At 33.2% G+C, this 19,516-nt stretch overlaps 1 protein-coding gene across 2 annotated transcripts; it reads left to right on the forward strand.

Moving 5' to 3' along the window:
- The first annotated feature begins 1,090 nt into the window (after nt 1-1,090).
- Nucleotides 1,091-18,796, forward strand: Cth (Cystathionine gamma-lyase). Of its 2 annotated transcripts, none has more exons than XM_043430531.1 (8): nt 1,091-1,229; nt 12,430-12,575; nt 15,309-15,596; nt 16,466-16,600; nt 16,801-16,936; nt 17,065-17,217; nt 17,366-17,531; nt 18,302-18,796. In XM_043430531.1, exons 2-8 carry the CDS (start codon nt 12,447-12,449, stop codon nt 18,447-18,449), a joined length of 1,155 nt encoding a protein of 384 aa, XP_043286466.1. In that variant the 5' UTR covers nt 1,091-1,229; nt 12,430-12,446; the 3' UTR covers nt 18,450-18,796. The 2 variants fall into 2 exon arrangements, with proteins under 2 accessions (XP_043286466.1, XP_043286467.1); XM_043430532.1 differs by lacking the exon at nt 1,091-1,229 and adding an exon at nt 1,767-1,898.
- Nucleotides 18,797-19,516: the final 720 nt, after the last annotated feature.

The raw sequence follows: 19,516 nt of genomic DNA on the forward strand, positions 1-19,516 counted from the left end.
GAAACAGCCATTTTTTTTGGCTGAAAAAATTACAGAGTTTTCCAGTATGTCTGACGGTATCGCAAAAAAATTGCCAGAGTGGCACGGATCGAGGTTCTATATTAAAAAAAGTGACATTACACAAATTAATTTTTTCTTACCGGTACCTCGATTCGTACCACTCTGGCAATTTTTTTGTGAGGTCGTCAAATGTATTAAAAGACTGTATTTTTTTCAGCCAAAAAAAATGGCTGTTTCTGAATAAAATAGTATATTACACACCTAGGGAGGGAAAGTAGACTACTTCAAACCACGGGCAAAATTGTCACCCGAGCCGAAGGCGAGGGTGATAAGCACGCGGTTTGAGGTGGTCTAATTTCACTTCCGTGGAGTGTATACTATTTTTCACCACACATGCACCGAATATTCAACCTTCCGATTTCGGAAAGTTGAAATTTCGGCGCAGGTATGGTGAAAAAATAATTCTCCCATCTTTTTCATAAAAAGTCATCGTTACCAGAACGTAAAAAATATTTTGAGTCGTCCGCTCGAAAGCTAACACGAAACTACAACTTTTATGCGAAAACATTTTTTTCAGTTACTTCGAGTTTCCGAGATACATTCATTTAAAAAAAACGATATTTTCTGAAATTATGAATTTAAAGTCTGAAAAAATTCACATAGAGTGCTTTTTAGTAGTACTTTGATATAATCAGTTATGGGGTAGATCTGAGATGGTCGAAAAACAAGTGGCCGGTTTGACAGAGAATCCCTCATGGGATGCAAAGTTTAAAATAATTCTCGATGGAAATTAATTAAAAATAGTTGTTACTAGAGTAAAAAAATGTTGAAACGAGATTTATTTTCTAAATGGTTAAAATAAATACATATTTACCATAGTAGTGAACGTATTTATTCACTAATATTCGCGTATGAATATTAGATACATTGATATTGGTTATAAATGTATATTACCTACGGTCGGTAATTAATCGGTTGTTGGTTAAAGAATGCTTATTAGTAAAGCAGACTTTTTTTTATTTTTAATTGTCAAGAACGAACTGTAAACATTTTATAATGAACATGTTAATTATGAGACATAAATATTTTTATGCTCCACTCCAGATGTTTGGTACGCCAATGAAAAAACAACTAAATTGATTCGGAGTGGGGACGCGGTATTAAAGGTGCTCTGGAGTGTAACTTTCGTGATTTCGTCAGTATTTCGCCATCAGTCAGTGTCAACGCACGTGAGTGTCATGGTTCCCTTTTTTTTCTATTCTTTTGTGGTTTTTCGTTGAAATATTTTGTTTTCATATTTTTAATTCAGTAGTCGTTCGCAACATTGATTTAACAAATTTTATGTTTCATTGCATATATATATATTTTTTTTTTACCGGCTTGAACGAAATCACTGAACTTTACTTATACTGAAACGCTGATTCGGTGTTCTTGAGAGAAATAGTCATTGTAGGCACAGCTGTTTTCGTTAGTAAAGTCCACCAAAAAAAATAAATTGACAGCGAGAACTAATCTCAAATATGGAAGTCATGGAAGTGTTGCACGTCGGAGAAATATTTTCTGTTCAAACTGTACTATCGCGCGTTTAGGCATGCGCAGATTGGAGAAAGTAGGAAAGATTCACCTCCAATCGCTTTCTTTGTTGGAACACTTGGGCCCGTTAGGACCTTATGGGAGTCAGCGTTTCAGTATTATTTCAGTTCAATCGACGAAGCTTGCACGTGTTCGGAGACAGTCGTCCGCTACAATATTTTAAACTTGTTCAAATTTTGAGTACATTAAACTGAAACATTTATTGAGGTGAACATGATGGTGAAATTCTGAAAAACTCTTCAAAGGAAAGTGCAGCTGAAAAAGGATCGAAAATTTTTTCATGCACATGTGAATCATTTCTTGAGGTACAGATATAGAGTCGAGCGTGTATGCAAGTTTCTGTCCGTCTCACATCGTCAAAGTTGGCTGGACGAAATTGAACACTGACCGAGCCGCTGTGAGTGCGAGTGAGATAGTCTCCGTATATCGTAGGATGTTTTTTCAAAACACGATGTACTTCCGAGAAATACAAACATGCCCGATTTCTTATCATTAGCTCAAACACGATGAAATTTATGTTTTATAAATATGCGAGGGAGAATTATGAAAAAAAAAAATAATTAATATGGTGAATTGGAAAATTTTGGTACTGAGCAGAAAGTTCAATGAGAATTCGTAGAAAAGGGTTCCGCGAAATCAGAGAAAATTATTACTTATCTGAAAAAAGCAGAAATCACGTGTCTAAGATCGGTTTCATTAACCGAGTATATTAATTGCAGGGCATAAAAAGGATGCGATTGTTTCGCATTTCTTGCGTAGGTTTCTAATGAAGGAATTGACACTTTATTAGACGATTTGAAGGAATTTCACTTCGTATATGCGTATGAATGTAAAGGGCATTTTACGTTGATTGTGTATTCTCGAAATACCGCCGATGTTATTTTGAGATAATTGTTTAAAAAGTATATTTTTCACGTCCTCGAAGAAGAAAAAATTCAAAAACTCCATTCACATAATTTTTGGGCAATATTTTTGTTTTCGGGAAAAACACTAGTAAATCGAAGGTGGTTCGTGTTTCGGTCTAAATTTTATATTTTTATTATGTGCCTCACGAACGAAGGTGTTCCTGAATTCGAACTGATTCTTTCATTTTTCTTATGAATGTAAAAGTAAAATACCAAAAGTAAAAGACCAAACGTCACTTTTCGTAAAGTTCACCAATTTGCGGGTCGAGTTTCGTGCCAATTTGGTGATGATTTCCACGTTTTAAATCACAATCCATGTCATATTGGAATTGAAAATATTTTTTTTTCTGTACAATGCAATTATATATGTCGGAGATCGATATAAAAGAAAGATAACTTCAAGTATAAGATGACGTGAAGTACGAAAATATAAAATGATGAATGACGCTTGAATGACAGAGTTAGTCGAGATTAGGAGTTTGACAGTTCGACATGTTTCTCGTCGACATATATATTATTAATTAATCCATGACGCTCACCAATCCGTCAGCGATGGCGCTATGAATTTTTTACTTACTCTGTCTGATGATACTTCGAGAAATGCAAATGGCATAAAATTTTTTAACTTTTCCTATCGTTGGCAAATCCATTCTCTTGTATAATAGACGAGAAAACTTTATTTTCAATTTAAAATGAACTTTTTTTTATTTGTATGTCGATTGATCTATCGAATGATCCTATACCGGTGAGAAAATCTACGATCCTGTAACCAATGTCAGAGCACGAGTAGCATTTTTATTCTCTCAATATTTTATATTTTTTCTAAAATGAAAAAAGAAATGGAATTCTTTCGATGTTGCTTCGATTATGTTTTTTCCAATTTCTATTTTCCTAAAATTTTTACAATTTAAACAAATTTCCTACAACTTTTGAGGGGCACCCCACTTTATTGAAAAAAAATCGTTTTTTGAATATTGCAAAAAAATTACAATACCGCTGTTGGTGTTTGATGGTAAGAAATAGATAAAGCTTCTCAAACTTCTGTGAGATAAGATATTTCCTGAGCTATCCTGTTTTGTCCCGATCTCCCATTGTTACACAATTCTCTATCCAAATTTTCGCCAAATCATTATATTCGATAAATCAAATTGTGTTCGATAAACTCTGGAGACTATTCGTTAGGTGAAATTTGCACGTAATACAAGAATACGGGGGTGCGAAGGACTTGCAACTCACCTGAAAGGAAGCTTTTGAAGAAACGCATGGATAATGAGAGCGTAATGATTAGTACGTCATTGTTTAAACTTCTTGGAATTTTCACTATCATTACCATTCGCATGAAAGCATACAAAGGAAGTCCGTATTGGTTTCGAGCGAATTCTCTTTACGTTAATTTGAGATATGCGAAAAAAATGCGGTATCAAGAGAGGCGGTAGCGGCTCGACGCCAAGTATTAAAACAATAAAAAATTTCACGCATTCTTATATACGCGAATGTGTCGATTTATGACGTCACTGCTTTTTTCAAACAGTTCTCACGGACAAACCATTGCAGTTAAAAATCTAAAAATTGGTGATGATTTTTTTTCGATTTTTCTCTTTCAATTGATCCTTGTTGCAAGTAAATCCGTTCGCTCAATCCCGAGATCTGATTATTTAGGCGATTAAAATCGAGTGTTTCGGTACGCTCTAGTTGCTTGGAGTCAGAAAGACTTAAGTAGCGTTTGTAAACTTTACGTTTTCTTGTATGATGTGACTCATGCACAACGAGCCTTGCTGACAATTAAAAACAGAACTGAATATTGCATCGTCATGGAGCGATTTCTTCGAATCGTTAGCACACATGTGTGTATAGTGTCAGAAAATTGCTTTGTCAGGAGGGAAGTTCTTTTTCCGTAAATTCCGCTATTTTGCATGACCGCGAGCCAACGACATGGAAATCTGAATCGAAAATAAAAATGAAATTGCAACAAAGTCATGCATGAGAAAAAAATAGATCAAATTATCACCGACTGTTTGGACACCCTGAAAATGGATAGTTTATACGAATATATTTATTAGCTGAAGGGTTATTGCGAGCAACCGATGATGAGGAAATAATAGTAGATCATTACCAAATGCTTGCTATCTTATCACCTTGAATTTTGCTGCAGTTACGTCTTGAAAGAACAAGCTACGTCGATATGAATTTGAAAAAAGTTTCAACTTTTGTCTTTGTCTCCATTGTCTTCATTTCTAAAAAATGAAAAAGTTATTAAAAATTGGTGAAAATTAAACTGAGTTACGCCAAAGGTTCAGAGCACGTGCACTAATGACTGGGACAAAATAAGATGGCTTTCCAAAGAAGACATTTTCGTAAAATAGTCAGATAAATCATGTGATTTTCGAGTTTACAAGAAAAATATTTTATCATTTAGACCGAGTTGCTTATTCGTGATAATCAATTTTGGGTGACAAATCACTGGTCCACTCTGAAAAGCGAGTACGTTCCAATGCTCGTTCAGTTATCGTCGTTTGAGTCGACTGAATTCTTTTCAACACGCTTTTTCAAGCTCGGTGATAAAAAAAGAACATGAAAATATACAATTTAATCGTTATGTTACGAAACCAATGCTCGATGTATCGTCGACTTTTGTTTTTCAATTCGAAACTTGTTTTTGCAGGGACTTGTGAAGCCGGAGAATTGTTGTGGTTTTTTGATAGCCGTAAGAAAGCTCAGATAGCTTCAAGTGTTCTTGTCTGAATGCTATTGTATCGTACATGTACGAGCTATTTCGGTATATTCGATTGAAAAAAATTGACAACGACAGCAGAACTGCTCAGCTCTTTATTGCTCTACGTGTAATTAACTTTCAGGCTTAAATCTCAGCTCCTCATAATAATTATATTTTTAGATAATGCTACTTTAAAATATGTTTGTGCTAAATTATTTCTATTCCGAGATATTATCGCCTTGAGAAACCTTCATGCTTATGATTAATTGATAATTAATCTCTATTACAATTAACCTACGTGATGATGGCTTGGTAACAAGATATCGTTAATCATGTTTATGATATAGAATTACACCTAGGGATAACATAGTCTTTGATAAGGAACAGTGACGATGAGAGATGGTTAATCGGGTGATAAATTGTATCAAGTAAGAATGTATATAAATTCGATTATTTTTCTGAATTTTCATGCCATTTCGATGGAAAACTGAGTTTTCGAATCGAATCAGTAATCTTCGAAAACCTTACGATTACATGTTTGTGTACTTATTTCGCGTACTAGCTTCGTCACAAAAACTAAAGACACACGCACCAGTTCAACGACGAATCGTATCAAGAGACTCGGTAATAGCGCATCTATAGTAATAGTAATAAAGTGAATTTTGCATTAAGGTAACTACTATACTGCATACTAGTCAAACGAGTGCTAAATTTTCAAAACGCTTTTAGACCAAGTTCAACGTACCGATTAAACGTATTGTTAGTGGATTTGTATGACAGCATATTTTATTAATGTGAAAAAATATTAACAGCGATAGTTGTGCAAAACCATCAACTGATATATTCAAATTTTCGTAATTACACACTTTCACCGGGGTTTTTCGAAGAATTCTGTATTTTTTAACTAAAAAATGAAAAGAAAAAATAAAAAATGATATAAAAATATAAAAAATGATAAAATAAAATAAAAAAATGAGAAGAAAAAATACCGGATAAGAAATGAGACTAGGTCTTTTTTTTTTCCTCAATTGATTCTCTACGAATTCACCATGTACTTTTATTTCACTTAATCGCTTCACTGTTGGAGCTAATTGTTTGTTAAACGAAACAAAAATTCCATTAATTTATGAAGGAACGAATTTTAAAAAATCTACGTGGTGGATTCGTAGAGGATCAGTTGAAGAACAAAGTGAGGAATACGGATTTATCAGTTGATGGTTTCGCAAGCTATCGTTTTCTATATTTTTTCACGTTAATAAAATATGCTTTACTACATATCTACCACCAACAATATGGTCGATCCGTAAGTTAAACTCGGTCTACAGGAGTTTTTAAAATTTAGCACTCATTTGACTCCAGCTGGAATGTGGAATATGCGCGTGAACTGATTTTCCAATTTTGGATGCTGTTCAGCAGTTACAGGTTTGAACTAATCAGATGTCTCGAACGTGCTCTCAAATTCTCGATGCAGTGGACCCTCTTCATGTACTCCGATTTCTTATTCGAGCCTTTATGATACAAAAATGTAGATATGAAGAGTGGGACTCAAAAGTTCGAATGCCTGTTCGCTATTTTAGACCTTCGAACTTTTGAGTCCCGCCCGATACGAATATAGAAAAGCTGTTATGATCTCCAAACTCATTTTCTGTTTTTTAATATTACGATTATAGTTTAGTCTTAACTCAGCGCCCAAATTGTTCACAGCAAACTTTGCTAAAATATTTTTTGTACTTGTCGTGAGAGAATTTTGAATGTGTCGCATGGAAGAAAGTCGTTTTAATCTAACGCAATGCGTAAATATCACATTAAAAACGAACATTCCAAGAAAGTCATCATATATCGTAGCAGGAAACATAATTTGTATCAACGTGAGCGAAGGAACGTTTTAGGAGGTGTGTCTAGTAATTTTGACACGTTTCTGGGATTATCAAAGTTGATCAAAGTGAATTTTTGTCAGAATGTGTATAAGGGGAGACCAGGGCAAAATGGAGTATTCAAAAAATTACGGAATTTTTTTTTCATTCCTTCAATATTTCTTATCTGACCGAAGATGTAAAAACTGGCGACAACGAAAATATCCCCGATCAGCTGATCGCAGTGAAACGCATGCGGGCAAAAAAGTAGTTAAAAAGGAATTTTTGCAAAATTCAACCTTCTTTGGTAAAAAGTGGTAGGTTGGCAATAAAAAGGAATTTCCCTATCTTTGAGAAATATCATTTCAGCTTCAGATTTTTTTTTGGAAACTACAACAACTTCAACAACTTACAGTATCTACATTTTTTGGTATTCGAATATAGGAATAGTCAAAGCTTTTTAATCTTCCGATATTTTATTAAGTAGCTCGCTTCCTCACGGTTTCTACTATGGATATTGACATTGTTAGAATGTTTGTAACACTTTTTTAATCATATTTTCTCATTATTGTCGGTTTATCATGCGCAATAAGATTTTTAATGAATACTGACATTTCCACAATCAGTTTTTAAAATGAAAATAGCACTCAGAAAAACGTGCCATTTCGTTGACTCATTGATCTTTCGAATTGAGATAATTCCGAGTTGACAAAGCTCCTGGACTCAAGCGAAATAATAACAATTGCTGTAGATTTCTATATCTATAAGTCGAACAGAAAGATAAAATGTTTCCTATAGTCAATTATAATATTCTGCACTCGTTGGCATGAGGATTAAACACATTCCGCAAACAGCTCTATAATTTCTTTCATGATCCTTATTATTAGTATCACTGTTATTACGAGTTAATTTATTCTTCCATCTTATCACTTTGCATACACTTGAATTTTTTCAATCTAAAAAAGAGGCCGATTATTTTTGTTTTTCCGTTGAAGAGGTTCTTGATATTATTAAATTTTACAAGGTTCAAAAACCATACTTTTTATTTAGTTATTTTTTGTTATTTAATTTTTTTTCTCGTTTATTTATTTATTTAGTTATTTAATTTTATTTAAATTAAATTTATTTTATATATATTTATATTATATATTAATTAAATTTTTATTTATATATTATTTATTATATATTTATTATATATATATATTAATTAAAATTAAATATTTAGTTATTTAATTATTTTTCTCGTGCAAGCATTTTGCTACTTTGTTTAGTTGTTTTTCGTTTCAATCCTGCGACAAGTGGTCGACGGCGTTTTTGGAGGTGAATTCAAGTATCCCAATTTTAAAAGTTAAATCATATAGTAAGCAAAAAATAATTCATGTATCAAGAGACGCGGTAGCGGCTCGACGCCAAGTATTAAAAGGAAAAACTGCAGCGCAAAAGAAAAGCCAGCGCGAGTCCTGCCGCTACTCTTATATACGCGAATATGCCGGTTTTATGACGTCACAGAATTTTCAAATGGCTCTCACAAATAAACCATTTCATAAAAGAACTTGAAAATTTGTGACGATTTTTTTTTTATTTTTCTCTTTCCATTGGTCTTTGTTGCAAGTCCGTCCAGTAGATCCTGAGATATGTAACGTTAGTGATTTAATATATACATCGTGATGGTATTGACAATAGGATTATCTGAATAACGTAATTCATGTTTTTTTGCAGAAAATTTATTTCAACAGATGTTCGAAGTGATGGCCATTAACCTCGAGACATTTCCGAAGACGTAGAACTAATGATTCTCTTGATCTTCAAATAGTTTCTGGTGTAATAGCTGCGCAGGCTCTTGTAATTCATTTCTCGCATGTTCGCCGGTGTCGTAATGACGCTGAAGTTTCCAACGTTGGAGTCCAACGAAATGATCTAAAAAAACTCTCAAATAGTTCCAGTAAATTTTCAATTTTGGTCCCTGCCGAATTTCCAATTCATAATTTTTCAAGCCACATCAATAATTCGTGAAATAAAAAAATAATGAATTATCAATATTTTTTTCGTTCATTTCGTTGAACTCCAACGTTGCAAACTTCAGCGTCGTGGTGTCGTAGGATTCAGATAATCCTATTGTCAATATCATCACGATTAGGTATCATAGGTAATGGAAGGAATGTATAGTGAAATAACTTCTTAACTAATAGGTTTATGGCTTATGTAGGTCTATACTTTTTTACTCAGAATTCAATACTCTACTATATTTTGATATAAAAAAAATAGCATTCCACTCGAATAAAACGAAGTTGACTTTCAAATCTCCGAAACGTCTCCCCCTATAAAAACAACATATGTACCACATAATGTGCCCCTCAAAACCGTGCAACTTTTGTCTGAACATTTTTTTCATACAACGCTTATTTTAGGAATTATTCGAGGTGGTCACGTTAAATGACTCACCCTGTTTAAATATGCCCTCACCAAGTAGGAAAAGATTGCCAGTCAAGTAAAAGCTTAGCTTTTGGAGTACGAACAGTCATTTTTCTCGATGGGGAAAAAATTAATTTTTCGTATAAATATTTGAAAAAATTGAGTCTCTATTTTATAAGACTCTCCATCAGTTGTCACATGAATTGATACGAGCAGAAAACTTTTACGAAGCTACAAAACTTGGCTCCAGAGAGATTAAATTACAATCTTGATTATCACGGTTGTGGTTTATATGCAAGAATTAATACTGTGGGGACGAAATCGATCAGACCATGTCCAGTACAGGAAGTCGTAATACTTGGTAAAGCAGTCTCCCCGTTAATTAATCTTAGAGCAAACTCTCTTTTATGAAAGTATCGATGGATCGAGGTTGTTGCGAGATGTAAATAATCCACTGATTTTCCTGAGCTATAGAAAAAATGAAATTTCACGTATCAAAAATAATATAACGGCAAAAACGACCGTAGTGTTTTCGGAAAATCAATTTTTTTATACTGGCTACATAATACTTGAAAAAAATTCTTCGTTGTAATTTCGAGCTCCTCCTCGAGCGCGTCGATTTCCTCTGACCACGTTTCCAAACTTTAAACTCGTCTCTCTTGAAGCACGATTTTTCAATACAACATGCAGCATATCTCCAATGGGTGGGGCTCAATATATCGAATAACTGAATTGTAGAACGGTCGATATTTCGAAATTTTTAAAGTTGTGATATCAGTTTGGAGAAAAATAAGTAATTCGAAATTCTTATTCCCTATCGACTATTCAGCAGATTGCGTGTTTAATCAAAAATTCCTTCTTTGAATTCCTATTTACCCGAAAATATATATTTCAATAGTTTTCATTTCGAATGCAATTTAAACAGACCATCCGAATGTCAAAAGTTCATATTTTCGAATACAAAATGGAGAGTAATTGTTTTACAAACAGACCAGAATATAGAGTAGCAAAAAATCGAAAGTGAATTTTCGAGCCTATAAAACTTAGATATGCGGAATAGCGATGGCTCGAAAAGGCGAAAGTCAAAATAGCGATGTTTAAAAATGGAGATCACAGGTCTGAGTAAGTGAGTGAGTGAGACGAGTGTATTTGGAGCTCCACTGCATTTCTTTATTTTGATCGATCGATTTTCTAACGTTTCGCTATTTTGACTATTCGACTTTTTGGTGTTTCAGTATTTCAACCTCAGTAATATTTGGTCTTTCGTTATTATATTTTCAAAATTGTGAATTTTCACAGTATCGCTGACTGTAGTAATTTATGAAGTCATTTATTTAGTCATCGTCCTATGGGCGATTGTTACATTCTATTTTCGATGTAAACGTGCTTCTAACCTTGCAGTTTCTGCTTTATTTATTTTCGGCATTCAAAGCTCTAGTCGAATCTATCTGTCTCCATATTATCATTCGAAGTTTATAAACTCGAGATTTTAGCTGTTCGAAATTTTAGTCATTCCAACATTTGATCTCCACCCTCTCCAATAATTTCCATTCTTTTCATTTGAATTTCTAATAATATGTTAAAAATAACATTTCAAAGTGAAATCCGTATTGAATTTTCGATAAGTTTATCTAAATATTTTTTATCAAAAAATAATTACCTCTTTTTCTATGTCAAAAATGTAACTCCTTTATTTAAACAGTCACCAATTATACAAAAATGAATATTTTTAAAATCCCCTTCGCCCTTGCCTAATTATGACTATCTACCTTGAGTAGTTTTTTTTTTAATAGCTTATTAAAAATCATATCAGCTCAAGAGTCTTAATTTTTCAATTATTTTTACTCACAATTTTTTGTTATACAGTGAAACATATGTTCAATAACCCTCTGGAATATTATTATTTTATCCTCCCATCCGACAATGATTGCCAAAAAAGGGATTTTTTAAAACTTTTTCGGTGGTTTTATTTGTCAAAGACATGAAAGCAAGACCGTGAATTATTGCAATTATTTCTATCAAGTCGTAGAAATTTGTCGCATTAATTGTTTAAGAACATGCAGCGTTGAAGTGAATATCTAAAAAAAAAAAAAGTACTCCAAAAAATATTCAACATTTTTTGGAGTAATTATAAAACCGAGGAGTCAATTGAACGTAAATTGAGGATTAGTATGCTGTTCCTTATGGGTGAGTCTAGAACCTTATTGGTTTATCTGACGAAGGGTTGTCGTGGATTCGAAAAATTTTCAGCATAATTTCCATTCATCATTTGCAGTTATCAAAGATTTGGAGTGCTATTGTTCATGTGATGAAGACTGAGCCAAATTCCACAGTTTTTGATATCTTCGCCGTAAAAAACAAAATTTGTTTCAGGTTTTTTCGAATAGGGAGTATTTAGGCATATTTGGCGTCCGTATTTTTTTTATGTTTCTTCTTTCGACGATTACGTGAGAGCAGCAATTTTTTTTAATGCAAAAATATACCACTTTATGTTTGTCTTATTCAGAAATAACGATTTATATTTTATTTTTATTTAATTATTGTATACCTACTTAAGTAATTCATTCGATCTCTTTGGTTTAGTTGCACGGTCTGCACTTTAGAGTCTTCACCTCCGAAACCTTCAGTAAAAATAAGGTCTTCCCACCAGCTATGTTTTTTCCCTTTGTACGTTTTTTACAGCTTTTTTGTAAGTCACACAGTATACGTATTCAAGTGAAAAAACAATTGAAGTGACATATACATTTAAGGCTTGTATGCTTACAATTTCTACGGCGACCATTGAATAGTGAAACGAGGAAAATGAAAATTGAATATTTTTTCAATAATTTCGAATAAGCTCGATAGTAGTCAAAATAAAGTAAAAGTAAACGTGTTGCAACAGAGTTTTTCAATTAAAAAAATTTTTTATTACTTTTTAATTGTTTATAATGATATTTTTTTTCTCACGTAGAACCAAGGTCGAAAAAAATGGATCAAGGATTCGCTACTAAAGCCATCCACGTTGGGCAAGATCCTGAACAATGGAAACATTGTTCGGTTGTTCCGCCGTTGGTGATGTCAACGACTTTTCGACAGGACGCACCAGCTCAACATAGGGTGAGTATTCCATTGTTTCATGGATGCGGGCACATAAACAGAGCTCATTCGACGTTCTCCAATACCTTAAATCCTGAATAAATAACTCGATAGTACTATAAAATAATTTGCGTTCGAATTATTCTCATATTTTTGTCATAATTTAAATTTTTTGTAATTGATTATTTCAATTTTCTGCGATTTCCTTCATGGACGAGCTTCACTGTGATTGTATTTTTTCTCAAATATAAAACCTTGAATGAACCACCGGGCAAAGGATATTTCGTTGAATGTACTTTCGAATACTTGAATACCAATTTCATTTGAAAAATATGTAATGTAGCAGGGTTTCAAAATCCTGCTACATGTTTCCGCCGATTTTCTGCTATTATTTTCCTCGAATTACAGTTGAATGATTATTATTCAACTTCCACCGTTTCCTTAAACAATTTTATTTATTTTACTTTGTACTTCGTGCTTCATTAAACCGTCGATAGTTTTTCGATTTACGTTACTTATTATTTTTTATATTCGGCCTTTTCAGTGAAATGAACAAATTTTTTAATTCTGAACGATATTCACTGTGGAAAAACGATTAAGTTTTGATTCAAAAAGGGGATTTTTATTCTGCCGTCGTAAAACTTTTACTTTCTTACTATATGGTTTCTTAGAATTCTGTCAATCAATCAACATTTAAAAAGTGGCTAATTTGAAAATCTTTTTGTGGTGAGAATTGTGTACTCCACTGATCTCCCAGTTCGAGTGTTTCCTGGCTAGGCACTTTGATTGTGTACCTTAGCAATATCCTGGATTCATCCTATTTCGGAGGCATAGTTTTTAGGGGTGATTTGGGAGTGATGCATGATAAAATATGTTCAAGTCAAGACTATCAATAATATTTCTTCAATTGAAGCGTAACTCTGGAAATTACGCTTGTGTGCATCTTCTTAAGATAATACGATTTCAAATAATAAATAATCCAAATTCGATCATTACGAATGGAATTCAATTGATTCCGCAATAATTTTTATGCAAGCTTAAGAAGTGTGGATCGCGATGATACAATGTTGCCATGCTAAACCATGTTAAAAATATTAAGCATTTCAAAATGAAAGGAATTTAATAAAATTTGGTAAATGTATTCTTTCAAAATATATAAGACAATATAATTTTTTTTAGATATTTCTATCACATAGCTTTCGAGTAATTGAACACTAAAGTTTACATGTACAAGCATAGAGTTTACATTCATATATACAGTTATACATTTCGTGCATAAGAACTTCGCTTTAACGCTTAATTATTCGATAACCATGTGGTAAAAAAATTAAAAAAAAAATTGTATTTGTATACTTGATGCCAAAGAATGTTATCACCAAATTTGATTAAATTCTGATTATTTTGATTTCGTGATCCACCCTTCTTAAGCTAGAAGAGCCTTTTGGAAAAAGTAATGTTTTTTACTATCATAAATTAGGTGCTTTTTATGTGCTAATTGTGTGCCGAATTTAAAAGTTTTGTGCTATTTTAGATTTTCTAGAAACTCAATATTATAAATGCGCTGCCCGCAAATTCTCAAATATCAAGCTAGCGGAGAACTACGTGAAAAAAAATTGTTTTCAGCGCGAACAGCACATAATGACGGTAATTACTGAGCTATCAGAACTGGAATGTGACGATTTTTCCACTACTCTGCTAACTCGATAGGTGTGGGCGCAGAGATCCAAAATTTTCTAATCCGATTTAAAATACAATTTTTCTATTACGTAGTTCTCTGCTAGCTAGATATTTTTTGGTAGGGCTTTATTTATATAAAATTTCTGGTAAATCTAAAATAAGTAAAAAATGTTTAATTCGGCACATAACTAGTACATAAAAAAAATAAGCCCTTAATTCATGATAGTGAAAAACGTTACTTTTTCCAAAATGCTCTGCTAGCTTGGGCTCCATCATATTGAAAACAATTTACTGAACAGTCAGCTTCGATCAATCAACACTGTTCGCTACCATGGCTCTAAGTGAATAAAAATAAATAGAAAACCTTCAATCATGAGAGTTGACGTTGCTAGCTTAATAATTCGAATTTCCTGCTACGATAAATTAGTATCAATAAAAGGCACTTAAGAATCTTTATAACGCCTGGTTGAGACTTTGCATTTTTTCATGCTCTGAACCGATCAATTCCTTTTTTAAAATTGCTTATATTATATTTTGAGAAATGGAATTTCTTTTTACATAATCAATATTTAAAGTATAGTCACGTCCAATAAAAACGCATCGAGATTGCGTTTGAAAAATATAAATATTTTTACATTATTTTAGCCTGTTTAAGGAGTTTCGGTACAGAAGTCAAAATATTAAGAAATTGATCAAATTTGGTGATAATGTTCTTCAACATCAAGTGCGAAAACTCAAATTTTTTCAAAATTTTCTTCTACTTAATTATCGAGTAATTACGCATTAAAGCAGATTTCTCATGCCCGGAATGTATACCTATATATATGGAAACGCTATGCTTATACACGTAAACTTTAGTGATCAATTACTCGATAACTGTGTAGAAGAAAAATCTTAAAAAATTTGTGTCGTCAAATTTGGCACTAAAGAATATGTTCGCCAAATTTTATAAAATTCTGAACTTTTTGAATTTTTTAATTTTTTTAGCATGGATTAGCATGGCAACATTGTATCGCCTGTACCGAAACTCCTTAACATTTCATAAATGTTAATAGAATATTTCGTGGACTTATCCAGGGCTTTGAGTACGGGAGAAGCGGAAATCCAACGAGGAACGTATTGGAGGAGTGTTTGGCAGCTTTGGAGAATGGAAAACACGGATTGGTCTTCTCGTCCGGTTTAGGAGTGACGACGGCTCTGACCTCGTTGCTGAGTTCGGGCGATCACATTATTTGCGGTGACGATGTTTACGGTGGCACTAATCGTTACTTTCGTCAATGCGCCTCTAGATTCGGCATCGAAACTTCTTTCATCGATGGCACTGATCCCCAAAATATCATTAATGCACTCCAAAAAAATACCAAGGTTACCAGGGTTCAACTACTATAAATAGTTATTTTCAACATTTTCCTGAGACCTTACATGGATTATGACGCTCAAAAAATCAATTTTTAAAAAATCTTTCATGGCACAGCGAGGAATGTAAAGATTATTTTTTCAAAATTCTATCATAAGTCAATAGGAGTAAACCTTTAGGGAGAGCCTTGAAGTTCCTCTCATTCGGCTCGACAAGCCGGAATCGTTGCAGGTATATTCGCTTTCTTATCACGAAACGGTTGTTTTGCAGACTTGATACGAATTATCAAAAATTAACCGTCGATCTTGTTGAAATTTTGCACATTTCTTTTTGATACAATTAAATAGTGATAAAACGAGGATAATATAGAACATAAGATAATTCGGATTTTATCAAACATTGTGATGTTTCGAATACATTTCTATCAAGAGTTTAAATTTCAATTTGTTTCTGGATTTTTCCAAGGATCAACTTACTATATGGAATGGAAATGACTTATTTTTATTCATCAAGATGAAACCATTATGAGCTATATTCAGACCACCGAAATGGTAGCTTTTTAAATAATTATCGAATGGAATTTTTATAAAATATTCTCTTAATATTGTTCTTTCATATGCTTCAAGTTTGAATGAAATCATGATTTCATAGTATTGAAATAAGAGTCAAAGAAATTATGATTAATCTGCTTATCAAAAGCAATGTTACACCGTAAAGATATTTTGAATACCTTATTTTGAAAGCTTGAAGCTGGATTTTCGAATAATTTTATTTTTCGATATTCTTTACTTAAGCACTGAGTTTACAAATATTTCTAATTGTTCAAATTCCCATTATCGGTGATAAGCATCGTGTTAACGGATAAACATCCTTCTAGATGGTGTGGCTAGAATCTCCGACGAATCCTCTCTTGAAATTGATCGACATCAAAGCAGTTACGGAACTCGTGAAATCGCAGCGTCCCGAAATAATTATAGTCGTGGATAATACATTTCTGACTTGCTACTTCCAGGTGAAGAATATTTCCAATTTCGATACATAGAAAAATATTCAAGTTTTGTTGAGTTTCGACTTTGAAAAGTAGTCTTAAATTTCTGGAGAGCACATGCACAAGGAAAAATTTGAATTGTTGTACATATAATCGAAAAAAAATTAATTTTCGCTTTATTTTTACTGTACAATAATTAATACATTTGTTTATTACACTATTAGCGGCCGTTGGATTTTGGAGTTGACATTGTCATGTACTCGTTGACGAAATACATGAATGGGCATTCGGATATTATAATGGGAGCTGCCATAACACAGGACGACGAGCTTGAAAAAAAATTGCGTTTCCTTCAAAATGGTAATTTGCGAATCTTCATACGTCCTCATGTAATGCACGATATATTTTTTATCAAAAATATATGAAAGAACAAAAATTGTGGTTGCAAAGATAATATTCTAAATATCTACGAGTTGTTTTGATTTCAGCTTTGGGTATTGTGCCATCGCCATTCGATTGTTCTCAGGTTAATCGAAGTTTAAAAACTTTGGAAATTCGAATGCAACAGCACATGAAAAACGGTTTGGCAGTTGCCAAGTTTTTGGAAAATCATCCATTTGTCGACAGAGTTATTCACCCACGTAAGGTTCTTTTTATTTATTATTTTCAGTATTATTCATGATCAATACTGATAACGGTTACCTTAAAAAAATGACAGTGAGAGGCAATTATAAATATGTATTTTATGAATCCCCAAATTTTTCTGATCATATGTACAATTCAATACAGTTCTTCCATCTCATCCTCAACACGATCTCGCGAAAAAACAAGCGAGTGGGCACAGTGGAATGGTTTCCTTTTATCTTAAAGGAAATTCTCGCAAGTTCTTGGAGTCTCTGAAAATTTTCACCCTCGCAGAATCTCTCGGAGGTTATGAGTCACTTGCGGAATTACCGTAAGTTATTAACACAAAGTTTCATAAAATTTCAAATAGAAATTTCATAATTACGATTTTACACTTGTTCAATGAATTTCAGCGCAAACGTCTTATGCCTATCTAGAGAACAAATATAACAGAATGAAACAGAACGAAAAACGATTGTGTTTTCGCTATGGTTACCACAAAGTAATGCTATCACGCATATACAAAAATCATAATTGTAAAGAGAGTTCATGAATAACTTGAGTTATTTTATGTACCGTTTATTCGACAAGCTTCGAGAAATCATAAAGGGAAGAAAGTTGTGCGATTGGAAAGTGGTTCTTGAACTAGTTTTTATATCAAGATTATTGAAAGCACGACAGAAATGTATTACCAGATTTACCGATAATCATTTGTGTTAAATTATCCGTGAGTAGTATAGTTCTTGTTAACAAAATTTATCATTTCATCAATTAATTTTATCCGAACGCAAGTTTATCTTACGCCGTTTTCTTCGATATTGAAAAACGAAAAAACGGTATATAATGAATCTTTACTATCGTTCATAAGAAACATTCTATGTTGAGACCATTTTTGATTGACTTGATTTGATTTGAAGACGTTTCCGATGTCGTTATAGGATTCGATCAGAAAAACATACTGTGAGGGTCTCTTTCGAAGATTTTATTGTTTGAAATTTATTGTTTACACCAAATGCTGTAGTTAAAAAAACGACAATTCGGTCGGTAATTACATTGAATTGATGATTATTTGAACATTGTTTTTATTTTTTAATTTAATAGATCGGTGATGACTCACGCTTCGGTGCCTGAGGCAGACAGAGCGCAGTTGGGTATAACTGATCAACTAGTGCGACTTTCGGTGGGATTGGAAACCGAAGTGGATTTGTTGGCGGATATCGATCAAGCGTTGAAGGCAGCTCAAAATTAAGCGTCCAAAATTTATGTCACATCGATCGCATGTTTCGGATCCAAGTGTTCCTCTTCGAAGTTGTGCTGATAAAATATTTATGTCGCGTGGAATGTAACGAAAAATGTGTAAAACGTTCTCTAGACTGAGGGCGATCGAAATTATGGGCATGTACAATTAGCTGATAGAGGAGACCGGGGCTAGTTGGCCACTGGGCGAGTTGACTTATAAACAATAACATCCAAGCTACGGAATGTAAACATACGCGAGGTTGATATAATTGTTCATTGTAACGTCTCACTTATTTGTGTCTCAACGCGTCGAAGCGACACGTCATTTAGGAACAGTAAAGAATTTTTGTAAATCCAGATACTGAAGCAAATTTTTACGTCAATGTTTTCTATCTCCTGCTGCCTCGAATATTTGTCCAATTATTGCAATAGTCCTCTACATGAAAATTTACATGTTGAACTATCATTGTGCAAGTGTATAGTATTTTTCTCAATTCTCGCCACAATTTGCTGGTAGAACGTTTTGTTGTTAAAAAAGCAATGTGGGGTAAGTAGGCCAACATTGATGAGAAAAAACATCTGTGTTATCAATCGATGAATCCCCGAAATTTAGGGCAGTAGTGCTCGGGTGGGAGTTTTCGTGGAAACCAGAACATTTCCGTAGATTTTGGTGTTTTTGGTGATGAGGTAACCATGGGTTATTTTCAGTGTCTTAATTAAGTGACATGCGCACTTAGTTCGAGATCGTTTTAGTTAAGTTGCAAATAGGAAAAAAAATTTGCAAATTGCTTCCCCAAGATGGTCAAGATGCACAATGCTCAAAGCTTACTCTATGAGGTACTATATATTTTTCATTTTCGCTTCCTTATAGAGGAAGCTTTGAGCATCGTGCATCTTGACCATCTTGAGGAAGCAATTTGCAAATTTTTATTTGCAGCATTTTTTTTGTATACAAGGAAATAATGTATTTTCTCTACCTTCTTTTACGAACTTTAATTTATCTCTTTGTTTAAATTCATAAAAAAAAAACTAAATGACGAGCCATCGGAAAAAACAGTTTGCAACTTTCAATTTTCA

The sequence above is a fragment of the Venturia canescens genome, chromosome 10, assembly GCF_019457755.1.
Source record: "Venturia canescens isolate UGA chromosome 10, ASM1945775v1, whole genome shotgun sequence".
Lineage (NCBI taxonomy): Eukaryota > Metazoa > Arthropoda > Insecta > Hymenoptera > Ichneumonidae > Venturia > Venturia canescens.

Coding starts and splice junctions, on each gene's coding strand:
- Cth (XM_043430531.1), top strand. CDS start 12,447: ATGGATCAAGGATTCGCTACTAAAGCCATCCACGTTGGGCAAGATCCT. Junction 12,576..15,308: donor ACGCACCAGCTCAACATAGG/GTGAGTATTCCA, acceptor GGACTTATCCAG/GGCTTTGAGTACGGGAGAAG. Junction 17,218..17,365: donor CGACAGAGTTATTCACCCAC/GTAAGGTTCTTT, acceptor AATTCAATACAG/TTCTTCCATCTCATCCTCAA.